The 14,315-nt window shown below is 39.8% G+C and overlaps 1 protein-coding gene across 1 annotated transcript in view; it reads left to right on the top strand.

Annotated features, from left to right (window-relative positions):
• The window catches only part of LOC120540728 (clustered mitochondria protein homolog), a 30,278-nt gene extending 16,233 nt beyond the window's left edge, over positions 1-14,045 (top strand). The window contains exons 20-26 of the mRNA XM_039771747.1: positions 8,215-8,295; positions 8,530-8,655; positions 9,222-9,343; positions 9,802-9,895; positions 10,500-10,634; positions 11,340-11,413; positions 11,503-14,045. Coding sequence (XP_039627681.1) covers positions 8,215-8,295; positions 8,530-8,655; positions 9,222-9,343; positions 9,802-9,895; positions 10,500-10,634; positions 11,340-11,413; positions 11,503-13,051 — 2,181 coding nt within the window. The 3' untranslated portion in view covers positions 13,052-14,045. The remainder of the gene's footprint in view (positions 1-8,214; positions 8,296-8,529; positions 8,656-9,221; positions 9,344-9,801; positions 9,896-10,499; positions 10,635-11,339; positions 11,414-11,502) is intronic.
• Positions 14,046-14,315: the final 270 nt, after the last annotated feature.

The raw sequence follows: 14,315 nt of genomic DNA, 5'->3' as shown, positions 1-14,315 counted from the left end.
GCAGTGGCCAGGATCGATCTCACTACGTTGAGATTCGCGGGCGAAGGTTCTAACGCTTTTCTGAACCAGAATACCTTAATATACCCTCAGTACTTGCCCCTTGTAATTCCAGCACCTGACATTCCAATTGTCTACAGACAGCCTTTCTAGTAATACACGTTAGGGGGCAGCTTTTGGAGTTAAGGCTTCAGCAAGAGTAATGTATATCCACCTTAAGAAACAGATAGGGGTCTGTGCTTCTGACCAGTTAGACAGATAGATAGATACTTTATTAATCCCAAGGGGAAATTCACATACTCCAGCAGCAACATCCTGATAAAAAACAATATTAAAGAGTGATAAAAATGCAAGTAAAACAGACAATAACTTTGTATATTAATGTTTAAACCCCGGAACTGAAGAGTCGCATAGTGGGGTTGGGGGGGAGGGAGTTGGTTGAGAAACGATCACAGCAGTCTGTCACTGAATCTACTACTCTGTCTTGGATTCTCCATTATTGACAGGAGCCTGCTCAGTGCCCGTCGCTCTGCCACAGATGTCAAACTGTCCAGCTCCGTGCCTACATTAGAGTCTGCCTTCCTCACCAGTTTGTCCAGGCATGAGGAATCCTTCTTTTGTATGCTGCCTCCCCAGCACACCACTGCGTAGAAGAGGACACTTGCCACAACCATCTGATAAAACATCTACAGCATCTCATTGCACATGTTGAAGGACGCCAGTCTTCCAAGGAATTATAGTCGGCTCTGTCCTCTCTTGCACAAAGCATCAGCATTGGCAGTCCAGTACAATTTAACAAATTGCTGTGTCTCTGTCATTCCAACAGACGGCTCATCACAAACATCTTTCATAATATAATGCATTGCATTTATTATTCTGATAGACAGCACATCACAAATATCAAAACTGCTTTTATGAACCCCATAACAAATGAAGTACAGTATAACACAGACATATGCATTGCATTGTACACTGCAAATGTTAATGGCAAGGTCTACATTGATTATTGCACAGCTAGTACAGTACAAAATAATTGAATCTTTGGCTGTCCATTTGAACATCACGTAAACAACACTTCTATTTCTGCAAAATATTGCAGTTAATTCCATTATAGTCTACCTTTGAATGTAGGTGAATACAATTTTTGATTTGCTATGTACAGTGGGTACAGAAAGTATTCAGACCCCCTTCAATTTTTCACTCTTTGTTATATTGCAGCCATTTGCTAAAATCATTTAAATTCATTTTTTTCCTCATTAAACCTGTCTATATAAGACCTTACAGCTCACAATGCATGTCAGAGCTAATGAGAATCATGAGGTCAAAGGAACTGCCTGAAGAGCTCAAAGACAGAATTGATGCAAGGCACAGATCTGGCCAAGGTTACAAAAAAATTTCTGCTGCACTTAAGGTTCCCAAGAGCACAGTGGCCTCCATAATCCTTAAATGGAAGACGTTTGGGATGACCAGAACCATTCCTAGAGCTGGCTGTCTGGCCAAGCTGAGCTACCGGGGGAGAAGAGCCTTGGTGAGAGGGGTAAAGAAGAACCCAAAGATCACTTTCACTGAGCTCCAGAGATGCAGTCAGGAGATGGGAGAAAGTTGTAGAAAGTCAACCATCACTGCAGCCCTCCACCAGTCAAGGCTTTATGGCAGAGTGGCCTGTCGGAAGCCTCTCCTCAGTGCAAGACACATGACAGCCCACATGGAGTTTGCTAAAAGACACCTGAAGATTCTCTGGTCTGATGAGACCAAGTTAGAACTTTTTGGCCTTAATTCTAAGCGGTATGTGTGGAGACAACCAGGCACTGCTCATCACTTGTCCAATACAGTCCCCACAGTGAAGCATGGCGGTGGTAGCATCATGCTGTGGGGGTGTTTTTCAGCTGCAGGGACAGGACGACTGGTTGCAATTGAGGGAAAGATGAATGCGGCCAAGTACAGGGATATCCTGGACAAAAACCTTCTCCAGAGTGCTAAGGACCTCAGACTGGGCCGAAGGTTTACCTTCCAACAAGACAATGACCCTAAGCACAGCGCTAAAATAATGAAGGAGTGGCTTCACAACAACTTTGTGACTGTTCTTGAATGGCCCAGCCAGAGCCCTGACTTAAACCCAATTGAGTATCTCTGGAGAGACCTAAAAATGGCTGTCCACCAACGTTTACCATCCAACCTGACAGAACTGGAGAGGATCTGCAAGGAGGAATGGCAGAGGATCCCCAAATCCAGGTGTGAAAAACTTGTTGCTGTATTAGCTCAAAAGGGTGCTGCCACTTAATACTGAGCAAAGGGTCTGAATACTTAGGACCATGTGATATTTCAGTTTTTCTTTTTTAATAAATCTGCAACAATTTCAAAAATTCTTTTATTTTGTCTGTCAATATGGGGTGCTGTGTGTACATTAATGAGGAAAAAAATTAATTTAAATGATTTTAGCAAATGGCTGCAATATAACAGAGTGAAAAATTGAAGGGGGTCTGAATACTTTTTGTTCCCACTGTATACATATCCAGGGAAAGATGACAACTGAGACATTCCATTATTGGCTGAAATACAAAATTAATAGCACAACATATCCGGCAGATGGCTGCCGCAGGTCAATACTATGCCTTATTAAAACTGCTCAGAAGGAAAAGGCAGTTTACTTCCTTAAAACAAGCAGTACCTATCTTACCTTAGTCCATATATATATATATGTTTGTGTTTTAAAGGAAAAAGGAAAAAACTGCTGTATAAGGCATATAAGACTAATGACTGCAAAGAGAACCGTAGCGCGTATGAGAACATGAGGGCAACCATTAAGAAGGATATCAGAGAGGCTAAAAGACAGTTGGAGAGGAATATAGCAGATAAGGCGAAAGAAGACCCCAAGAGATTCTTTCAGTATTTTAGTAGTAAAAGAACAGTTAAGGAGGAGGTCAAGTTCATCAGGAATAGTAAAGGGGAATTAAAAGATACAGACAATGAAATAGCAGATGCCCTAAACTTACATTTTTCTGAGGTGTTTACAAGTGAGCAAGTGGATAACCTGCCAGAGGTAAACACAACTACTAAGGAGGTACTGAGGGATTTGGAAATTGTAGAGGGACAAGTGCTGCTCAGATTAAATAAGATGAAATCAAACAAATCACCAGGCCCAGATAATATTTATCCTCGTGTTCTTAAGGAGGCTAGTGAGTACATATATAAACCCTTGACACGTATTTTTAGGAAGTCACTGTGCACTGAGAGATTCCAAAGGACTGGAAAATGGCAAATATCATCCCATTATATAAAAAGGGTGACAGGGCAGATCCAAGCAACTATAGGCCAGTAAGCTTAACAAGCATCACAGGAAAATTAATGGAAGGAATTATTAAGGATAAGATTGAGCAACACATGACAAGGACAGGAGTTATTCTGAACAGTCAGCATGGGTTCAGAAGGGGGAGGTCGTGTTTTACTAACATGTTGGAATTCTATGAGGAGGCAACAAAAGGATACGATCAAAGTGGAGCTTATGATATTATTTATCTGGACTTTCAGAAAGCATTTGATAAGGTGCCACATGAGAGGTTGGGCATCAAGTTAAAAGAAGTGGGAATTCAGGGTGATGTTTTTAGATGGGTGCAGAATTGGCTCAGACACAGGAAGCAGAGGGTGATGGTGCGAGGAACCTCATCAGAACTGGCTGATGTTAAGAGTGGTGTTCCACAGGGGTCAGTGCTAGGGCGCTGCTATTTTTAATATATATAAATGATTTAGATAGGAATATAAGTAACAAGCTGGTTAAGTTTGCAGATGATACCAAGATAGGTGGATTAGCAGATAATTTGGAATCCGTTATATCATTACAGAAGGACTTGGATAGCATACAGGCTTGGGCAGATTTGTGGCAGATGAAATTTAATGTCAGTAAATGTAAAGTATTACACATAGGAAGTAAAAATATTAGGTTTGAATACACAATGGGCGGTCGAAAAATCGAGAGTACACCTTATGAGAAGGATTTAGGAGTCATAGTGGACTCCAAGCTATCAACTTCAAACAGTGTTCAGAAGCCATTAAGAAGGCTAACAGAATGTTAGGTTATATTGATCTGTGGAGTACAAGTCCAAGGAGGTTATGCTCAACCTTTATAATGCACTGGTGAGGCCTCATCTTGAGTACTGTGTGCAGTTTTGGTCTCCAGGCTACAAAAGGACATAGCAGCACTAGAAAAGGTCCAGAGAAGAGCGACTAGGCTGATTCCAGGTCTACAGGGGTTGAATTATGAGGAAAGATTAAAAGAGCTGGGCCTTTACAGTTTAAGCAAAAGAAGATTAAGAGGTGACATGATTGAAGTGTTTAAAATTATGAAGGGAATTAGTACAGTGGATCGAGACTTGTATTTTAAAATGAGCTCATCAAGAACACGGGGACACAGTTGGAAACTTGTTAAGGGTAAATTTCGCACAAACATTAGGAAGTTTTTCTTTACACAAAGAACGATAGACACTTGGAATAAGTTACCAAGTAGTGTGGTAGACAGTAAGACGTTAGGGACTTTCAAAACTCGACTTGATGTTTTCTTGGAGGAAGCAAGTGGATAGGACTGGCGAGCTTTGTTGGGCTGAATGGCCTGTTCTCGTCTAGATTGTTCTAACTGCATAAAATATCTATGATCTGCTTCTTTCAACTGAGAGGATGTGGCGGTTGTTTGACATCTGGCTGACCAACCACACCCACAACCATTACCTGGTAGATAACAATCCAAATGTTTAGATTGCGATTCAGACCTAAGAACGTGTGTGTGTGTGTGTATATATATATATATATATATATATATATATATATATATATATATATATATATATATATATATATATATATATATATATATATATATATATATATATATATATATATATACACACACCAATCAAAGTAAAACGTATGTGAACCCTTTGGAATTATCTGGTTTACAGCATGAATTGGTCATAAAAAGTGATCTGATCTTCATCTAACAGTGGTAGTGGAAAAAGTAAGTGAACCTTGGGATTTAATAACTGGTTGACCCTCCTTTGGCAGCAATGACCTCAACCAGGCGCTTCCTGTAACTGCGGATCAGACCTGCACATCATGCGGGGGGAATTTGAGTCCATTCTTCCCTACAGAACTGCCTTAACTCTTCCGTATTGTTTGGTTGTCTTCTGTGTGTGGCTCTCTTCAACTCATTCCACAACATCTCAATAGGATTGAGATCTGGGCTCTGACTGGGCCACTCCAAAAGGTGCAGTTTGTTCTTCTGAAGCCATTGTGCTGTGGATTTGCAGCAATATTTGAGGTCATTGTCCTGTTGCATCACCCAGCCTCTTCTGAGCTTAAGTTGATGGTGATGGACAGACACCCTCACATTATCCTGTAGAATTTGTTGATAAACTTGTGAATTCATTTTTCCCTCAGTGATGGCAAGCTGCCCAGGCCCTGATGCAACAAAGCAGGCCCAACTCATGGTGTTTCCTCCACCATACTTTACCATAGGGATGATGTTTTGATGTTGATATGCGGTGCCCTTTTCATGCCAAATGAAGTTCGGCTTGTTCCTCCCAAATGGTTCAATTTTGGCTTCATCACTCCACAAAACATTTTCCCAGTACCGTTGTGTTGTGTCCCAAGGGCTCTTTCACAAACTTCAGGCGTTCAGCAATGTTCTTTTGTGATAGCAACGGCTTCCTTCTTGGTGTCCTGCCATGGACTCCTTTCTTGTTCACTGTTTTGCGTATAGTTGACTATGAACAGAGATGTTAGCCAGTTCTAATGACTTCTTCAAGTCCTTTGCTGTCACCCTAGGGTTCTTCTTTACCTCATTGCTGACTTTGCGTTGTGCTCTTGGGGTCATCTTGGCAGGGCGTCCACTTCTAGGCAGAGTAGCCACAATACCAGATTGTCTCCATTTATAGACAACTTGCCTAACAGTAGACTGATGAATATCTAAAATCTTTGAGATGACTTTGTAACCCTTTCCAGCCTTATGTAGATGAACAATTCTCGATCATAGCTCTTCAGACAGCTCTTTGGTGCGAGGCGTGATTCCTATCTGGATATGCTTCTTGTCAAAAGCTCAAACTCATCAACGGAAGAAATTCAAGGCCACACCTCTGAACTTGTTTCATTAATTGGTCTCCAGGTGTGCTAAATTCTGACTGCAATAAGCTTTTTTAAAAGTCATTACCTTAGGGTTCACTTACATTTTCCAACCTTCAGTTTCACAGTTTGAATGATTTGTTCAATATGGTCAAAAATTCTCTGAAAATCTGTTTCTTTTTAGTTATGTTCTGTGTTTGTTCATTATGACTAGAGGTGGGTAGTAATGAGTTACATTTACTCCGTAACATTTACTTGAGTAAATAATTTTAAAAAATTGTATTTCTAAGAGTAGTTTTACTGCACCATTCTTTTTACTTTTACTTGAGTACATTTGTGAAGAAGAAACACTACTCTTACTCCGCTACATTATGAACACTTGAATCGTTACTTTTTTTCCATTAGATAAGTTATATTTTTGCCAGAGAGAAGCCTCCAGTGGATCTACTGCATGACTGCTTCACCAATCAGACGTAGCAACAATAATCACAAGACTCAGTTTCACCAATCAGACGTAGCCATACAGTCACATGCACAAACTGTGGTGGCATTGCAGCACAAACTCCTCACAGACAGCAGACATGGAAAGAAAGAATACAAGAAGTACCTCGGTTTGTGAGCATAATTCGTTCCGGAAATGTGCTCGCAATCCAATGCACTCATATATGAAAGTGACTTTCCCCATAAGAAATAATGGAAACTCAAATGAATAGTTTCACAACCCAAAACTATTCATATAAAAATGATTAATACAAAATATAAAGTAAAAATACATATAACAAATTAACCTGCACATTACCTTTGAAAAGAATCATGGCTGGTGTGAGCGAGCTTCTATAACTCTTGTGGGATTTCACCCAACGGGACAACACACAGAAGAGCGTACCCAAGCAACCGCAGGCACCCAGCGCTGTAGTAGTTTGCCGTAAAAGTGAATTTGAAAAGATCGCAGTCATGCTATAGCACCTGCCGTTAATGGGTGATACAAGGAACATTATAAATGCGCAGGGCACAGTATTACTTGGTCACTAACCTGGGCATGACCCTGCCTGACTGCTGTGTCTCTGTATAGGAGAGTGGCAGATCCCGCTATAATAAATAACCACGCTGTTCCTGTTTCAACCTGAATAAAGATGGTGTCACTAAAGTATTGAGACTCAGCGTCGTGTTTTGGGGTGCAATACAGGGGACTCGCACATCACAGCACACACATGTGATCACAATGCTGTATTAAACAGTATACGCTCGTACAGATGTTGATTATATGAATGAGGCACGCCTGCTGATGATTGCCCACAATCCCGCAGTGAGAGAGAGAAGAACCATCAGTTCAGTTGTGATCACATGACGCTCAGCAAAGTGTATACTCGTATTGCAAGACCTTAAAAATTTTAGCTCATCTTGCAAAACACTCGCAAACCAATGTTCCACTGTACATGAAAAATGAGAGCCAACTCCTGCTGAAGCTTAACCATCACTTCACTGAGTGAAGAACAAGCACGTCTTAACCAAACACACACAGACACAGACAGTAACGGTAAAGTGAGATTTCTTGTACGTGCACAAGCTGCCTTTTTCTAATGTTATTTTCTATCAGCTGTGCTATTTGGAGGGCAAGTGAATATGCAGTATTATACCGTCAGTGTACCGGAGATCTCGTCACTCTAAGTAGTTTGCACTGTTCAGACATACACGTTACCTACTGTAGGTATTGGCTTCAAAAGCTTTGTTGTGAAAAACTGAGATTTGTAAAGATATTATTTATTTTTACTCATTTTTTATTTTATTATTTGGAAATAGAAGAATTTGCACATTATTGTTTATTTTTGTCTGTCTTATAACATTTCTAAAAAAGAAATAATTTATTATGATCAGTTACTCAGTACTTGAGTAGTCTTTTCACCAAATACTTTTTTACTCTTACCTGAATAATATTTTGTATGACTACTGTTTACTTCTACTTGAGTCATATTATTTTGAAGTAACGCTACTCTTACATAGAGTACAATTTTTGGCTACTCTACCCACCTCTGGCATTCTGTAGCCTTTCTACGATACTGCTGAATTTGAATAGAATGTCATGTCATTTGACCATCGTGTGCTCTACAGGCGGTGATCATGCAGAAGAAAGCTGTCATCATCAGTGAGCGGGCCTGGGGCTTCGATCATCACAACACTATCAATGGATATGTGAGTCCGCTCTTGCTGCTGCTTGAACACTCAGGTTTTCAGAATACTGTCAGGAAAAATAATCTTAATGAGCTCTGAGGGTCCGTTTTTTAAATGATTAAAAAAGTAAAACTGATCAAAATGGTATTTTATATGCATACACATAATACATAAGCAAGTACGACTTAAATGTGTTTTCTTCAATGTCTTTGGGCACCTACTCTGCTAACTGGCACTCATCTTTCTCCCTGGCAGGTCTACCTGGCCCTGTATTGCTATGCAGATGGAGCTACAGCAGCAGCACTGAGGCTACTGGGCCGAGCACGGTACCTTCTGCTGCTTGTTCATGGAGAGGACCATCCCTTCAGTGCCATCATAGATGCAAGTACCTCCAGAAGGATTTTATTTTCTCTTTACCAGGTGTATCATTTATAAAGGGATATCGAAGAACAAGAACAAGAAAAAGAAGAACTACCTGCCATTGCAAATGATAAATTATCACAAAATTTCCCAAGATAGGAAATCACAATCAAGTTGAACATTACTCGTGTCTGAGGGTATAATGGTTTTGCTCTCCACTTCTCTCTTACAGGCAAAATGAAAACTTTGTATATTTAAATTCCATACTTTTCTTGATAATTTTATGTGTAATTTGTTTTTACTATGTTAAATGAATAATCATATACAGTAGAACATTTGCATAAAGGAACCTGTATGTATTCATTTGGTTAACACCAACCCCGCAGGCTGTTAAGTTTATTAATACAACATAAGGCTAACCTCACAACAGATTTGATTTGGACAGGAGTGTTTCCTTGTGGAACATTTTGGCTTTATCCAGCACCTCTGCCTGGATACTACCATCTTGCTCTTTGAGAACTGAAAGAATTGGGAGAATGTTGACAATCAGTAATAAATTACAGAGCATACATTTTCTTTTCCTGTAGAGCAATATTGGACTAGTAGTGCAGGGGACGCAACAGGAAGAGATGGCCATTCGCTTCCTGCAAAATGCTCTTATCATCAACAAGAAATTCCATGGCTCAAAGACTCTGCTCACAGCTTTAAGGTAACTGCAAAGTTTATTTCTAGTTACTAGGAGGAGTTTCCATCTGGAACTGCTGATGGAAGGAAAAGCAGCAACACACACACATATCATTTCAAACCAGAAATTTTGAGAATACTTTTAAAGTGGACAGTATGCCCCAGCTTACTTTTACTAAGTTCTCGTAGTTGCAATAGGGTAGAGTAGTGGCTCTGAGGCTAGGAATCTGCACCGGCAATTCAAATCCCATAAAATGCCTTTAGTGATTCTGCTCAATTGGGCCCTCCAACTAGCAATGAAAACCCGGGCATTGGTGGCAGAATTGACACTCTGGCCAACATAAAAAAAACAAAACCTCACACTGTTTTAGTGTAGTGCCAAGATGTCACCCAGTGCACTCGGGTCCCAATCCAGCTGGTCTGTCATGTGGCAGGTACGGCAACATGCTATCAGCGCATGCTCCCTTTCTCTCTCTCTTACAGTTACCACTTGCTTGCTCAAGCCTACTATAATAAGGGGGACTTTCGCAGTGCAGTAACCCATGAACGTGAAGCATACAACATCTACCAGGAGCAGGTAAGGAGAACCTTATGTTAATGAGGAAAGAAAAAAGTATCAATTCAAAAGTGGAAGTAAGCCCCTACTCGTAGAAATAATGTTCTGGGAATGAGACAAACAGAAAAGATGTGGAGAACAAGGGAAGAGGAAATAGATGTATAATTTCAGAGAGACTGTGCTGTAATTCACAGAAATAAAAAAAATGTAGGATTCTGTATGAAAGGATGTTTAAGTGAGACATATAAGTTTACGGACATTGTGAAACAGAAAAAAAATGAATTTAATTACCATGGCAACCGATCCAACGAAAGAGGAGGTTTTTTTTAACAAAACAGAGAAATGAACATTACTAAGTAGAAGCTGATGTAACTCTTAAAGGTAAGAGAAAGTGTCTTGAAAGCAAAAACAACCAGGTGGCTAGAACTATGGCACAGTTAAGAATAAAGAGAAGTGAAGAAAAGCCCAGGAACTGTGACAAGAAATAAGAGATCATCACTTTTTACTGTTGAGAAATTTAGAAAATATTTGCAACAAACTGTGGCTTTGCCTTGTCACAGGCTTGATTATTCATATGTTGGGTGTGTGTGCTGGCACTTCTATAAATTCCCTTTGTTTTCTGAAGCTTGGAAATGGCCATGAGCGGACCAAGACGAGTTCTGACTTTCTACACTTTGCCACTGAGCAGGCTGTTCTTCTGCAGCGGTCTTATAACCAGATCAACAGAAATGGCTCCTGCATCAACATTACTCCTGTACAGGTGAAAGTATGCAGATTTTTTAAAACATCTATAATAATAATCATTTTTCTTACATACTGTACCTGTTACAAGCTAAAGCCACTCATTCAAAATATTAATTGAGAAACACCAATAATTAGTATTGTCTACATAATCTATTACTAAGGATACACCAAAAACAAACAAAAAAAAAATTGACCTTGATAGCCAATCTTGCCAGATGAACTCCAGGTACTTCACAGAGGTTTGAAGATGATGGGGTGGTGGAGAGGAAGAACTCTTGCTTTTGTTGTTGTGGTTAAGTTTTTCTCTGACTGACAAGAACTGCCTCCAATTAACCTGAACTCAATCAGCCATTGAAACCGTAGAGGCGCACCTGAACTGAATGATGGGACTGGATACTTTTTGGATCATTAGCTGTTTTGAAAGGTGGAAGCAAGGTTACTTTTCCCACCAGTGTCCTTATGCCAGTGTATCGGACTCCAAAGTTATGCCTTATTTAAAACCATATTCATTTTAGTTTCTCTATCCGACATACACACACATTATTCTGGTATTTGCCTTTCTGTTTAGGGCACATTTTCTGCACCACTACTGCTCACATGGGCTAAGCACTTAAGCACAAAGCATGTGTACCAAGTGGCCACTTGCCATAAAGCTTGCTATTCAAAAGTGGACTCAGGAAAGGCAGTGAAATAACAACATCCCTATTTTCCTGTATTTCAGATTGCAATGCCCATTACAGAATCTAAACTGGAACAACTTGGATTAATCAATGGCTTGCTTTATGTCACAGATACGTAAGTAAATAATAATAATAAAAATAATCATTGGTTAAGTGTGCTGTTTATCCTCTAAGCCAAGTTAAAATGTTAAACTTCCTCAACAGCAAAAACAAACAGGCTCATGTAAATCTACAAAATGAAAGGGAAACTGAATCAATCTCAGACCTTCATGAAGAAGTAAAGCAGAGTGCTGGGGACAACAAGCCAGATGAAGAATTGCAGGTCATTTGGACAGATAAAGGAATCACTGGTTCAGAACATAGGCTTGAAGAAGTCGACAAGGGAGATGGAGAAAATCCTAAACAGGACAAGTCTGAAAAGCAAGGCAATTGTACAAGAGACCATGGAAGCGGTGTGCTTGAAAGGACAGGAAAGTGTAGTTGTGCTGAAAATAGTAAAAGCAACCCTGAAAAGCCAGGGGAGGTTGAGGAAGTAAGGATAAGTAAGGAAATTCTAGATGAAACTAGAGTTTTGGGAAAATCCAGGCCTATAGATATAGGCGAGGACAAAAAGAGAAATATCATAGCCTATGAATTCGAAAATTTGGGAGAGAACAGGAGAGTAGATTCAATAGATAGCTTCCCTAGGGAAACTCCAGAGAGCAGTAAAATGAATCAAAAAGTGGATGGAATAAAAGAAATTGAAAACAATGTAAAACACAACCATGACAAGATTAGACCAGTAGAGCATGGAATAGATAATGTATTGAATTCCAAAATCTGTAAAACAGAAAGTACAGGAATTAAAGTAGTAGATTCCAAAGATATGTCTGATGGAAAGGAAGAACAAGATAAAGATTCCTTTGAAGGCAATGAAATAAAAGAGCCAAGAGAAAATGGTAGCACTAATTCTGTAACAGTTTTAGCACTAGCAATACAAAACAGAGAAAAAAGAGATCCCAAAATAGAAAGCTCTGAAAGTGTCACAAGACGAAGAGGAAACCCTAACAAGGTAGGACCGGGAGAGGCTGGTCAGAATGAGGGCAGACCTGAAGAGGCTCAAGTAACTGAAGATCAGAATCCCAAAGATGTGTTGCAAACTACAAAAGGAGAGCAAGGAAGTGATTTTAAGGATCCTAAAGAGTTAGCTGGACCGTTTGAAAGAAAGGAGAAATCAAAAATTAGTAAAAATACTCTCAAAGAAGGTGGATGGCAAGAAACAAGGCAAGACCGTGATGGGCATCTCCATGAGGATGAAAATACAGTAGTAAATGCTAATACCGTTTTACCAGAAGAATGTAGGGAATATGATCCAGAGGTAAAGGGATTAGAACAGACAAAAGTAAATTGGAACGGTAGACCGGAAGGTACGGAACAAAATGATGCTAGCACTGGTGTTCAAGAAATAAAGGGGGATGTTGAAAAAAACAACTTCAAAGAGGGTGAATTTGAAAGTGCAGCACATTCTGGAAAGGTATGGCTGGATGGACAGGGAGGGCTGACAGAAATGGAGGACAGAAATGTTAAGGAAGATGAATCAAAGGAAGTTAGCAGCAAGAAGACTGCTGACATTGAAATGTGCATTGAAGGTGTTGCCAAAGAGAGAGATTTGAGAACAGAATGTGTTGTAGAGGACATGTGTAGGAGTTGGCAGACCCCAAATGAAAATTTATTTAGGGCAGATGGAATTGAAGGGAGTGAAACTTTAGAATAATGTGACAAAAGAGAAATCAACAAACATACAAGAGGAGCTACTCAAAACAGTAACAACTTGAAAAAGAGCCAATTGACTCACCATCTTATTTGATGTTCAGATTTGTATTAGTAACAAATGAGCACAAGCTCTGATCCAGCCTTCCACTCTAATCAGGATGAAGCCCTGACACAAAAAACTTTTTCTGTTAAGAAAGCACTGGCATCACAGCAGCCTAGTTATAAGGAGATGAAAACACCTTAAGAAATGTCTTGAACTTACCAGTTAAGTTCACCTTTAACACTGTGCGGCTGAGCTGCTTTCCTTTAAATTAAACCCAATCCCTCATAAATAATTTTGAGCAAGGCTGTCCTGGCAAACATCTTGCAGTGGAAACAACAATCAAATCTTTTTGTAGCTTACTGCCATCTAGGGTTTAGATTTCTAGTTTGCTGGTGGAAAGCCTGCTTGTGTTACTAGCATTAGGATTGTGACTTACACCAGTAGTATGTATACAAAGGTTTCTACCCCGACAATACTATTGTATATATCTAAATAGCTGGATTGAGATTAAGCTACCCAACAAAAACCTGTTGTACCAGTTTACTCCACCCGCCCCCCACAATTTCACTAAACAGTTCTTCAGTAGACTTTTTACGGCAATGCAGCAGACATGAGCTAACTACTGTGAGTGGGTCACTTGCTTCTGCTGCAGTATAAACTGAAAGACTAATGTGCACCATACTGCCTATATAATCTGCTGAATGAACAGATCTTACTTGTTGATCTGATGCATCCATCTCAGGTTCATTAGGAGGTACTGGTAGCACAGTTTTATTCATAGTGGACAGAGCTGCTGCAGCAGTGCTGGACACCTCTGAAAATTTTAGCCTGGGCTAAAGTTGTGTGTTGTTGTGTGTTGTTGCTCCATATACACTGGTTTTCTAAAACACTCCAAAAGCTGTTTATTTCTACTTGAGGTCAAAAAACTAAACAAAACAAAAAAAAAAAAAAACAAAAACCACGGACAGCTAGTATGCATAGCTGTCTGAACTGATCGTATGAGAGACAATACCCATTACACTGTTTCTCAATCCATTAATTATTTTAAGCTGCTCTTTCTTCTTGTTTATAATAATCAGAACCCAATCCTTACCATTCATAGAAGGCAGCAGTCTAGTGTGGATTGGACCTGGGGGTAGCCTGGTGTCCACCCAGGCAGTGACCAATTCAGTTTATAGTTGCCCTTTGATTAAACAGCATTTGTTGGGACTTTGAAAGGATC

The sequence above is a fragment of the Polypterus senegalus genome, chromosome 12 (assembly GCF_016835505.1).
Source record: "Polypterus senegalus isolate Bchr_013 chromosome 12, ASM1683550v1, whole genome shotgun sequence".
Lineage (NCBI taxonomy): Eukaryota > Metazoa > Chordata > Cladistia > Polypteriformes > Polypteridae > Polypterus > Polypterus senegalus.
This window is presented reverse-complemented; position numbering and strand designations above follow the sequence as displayed.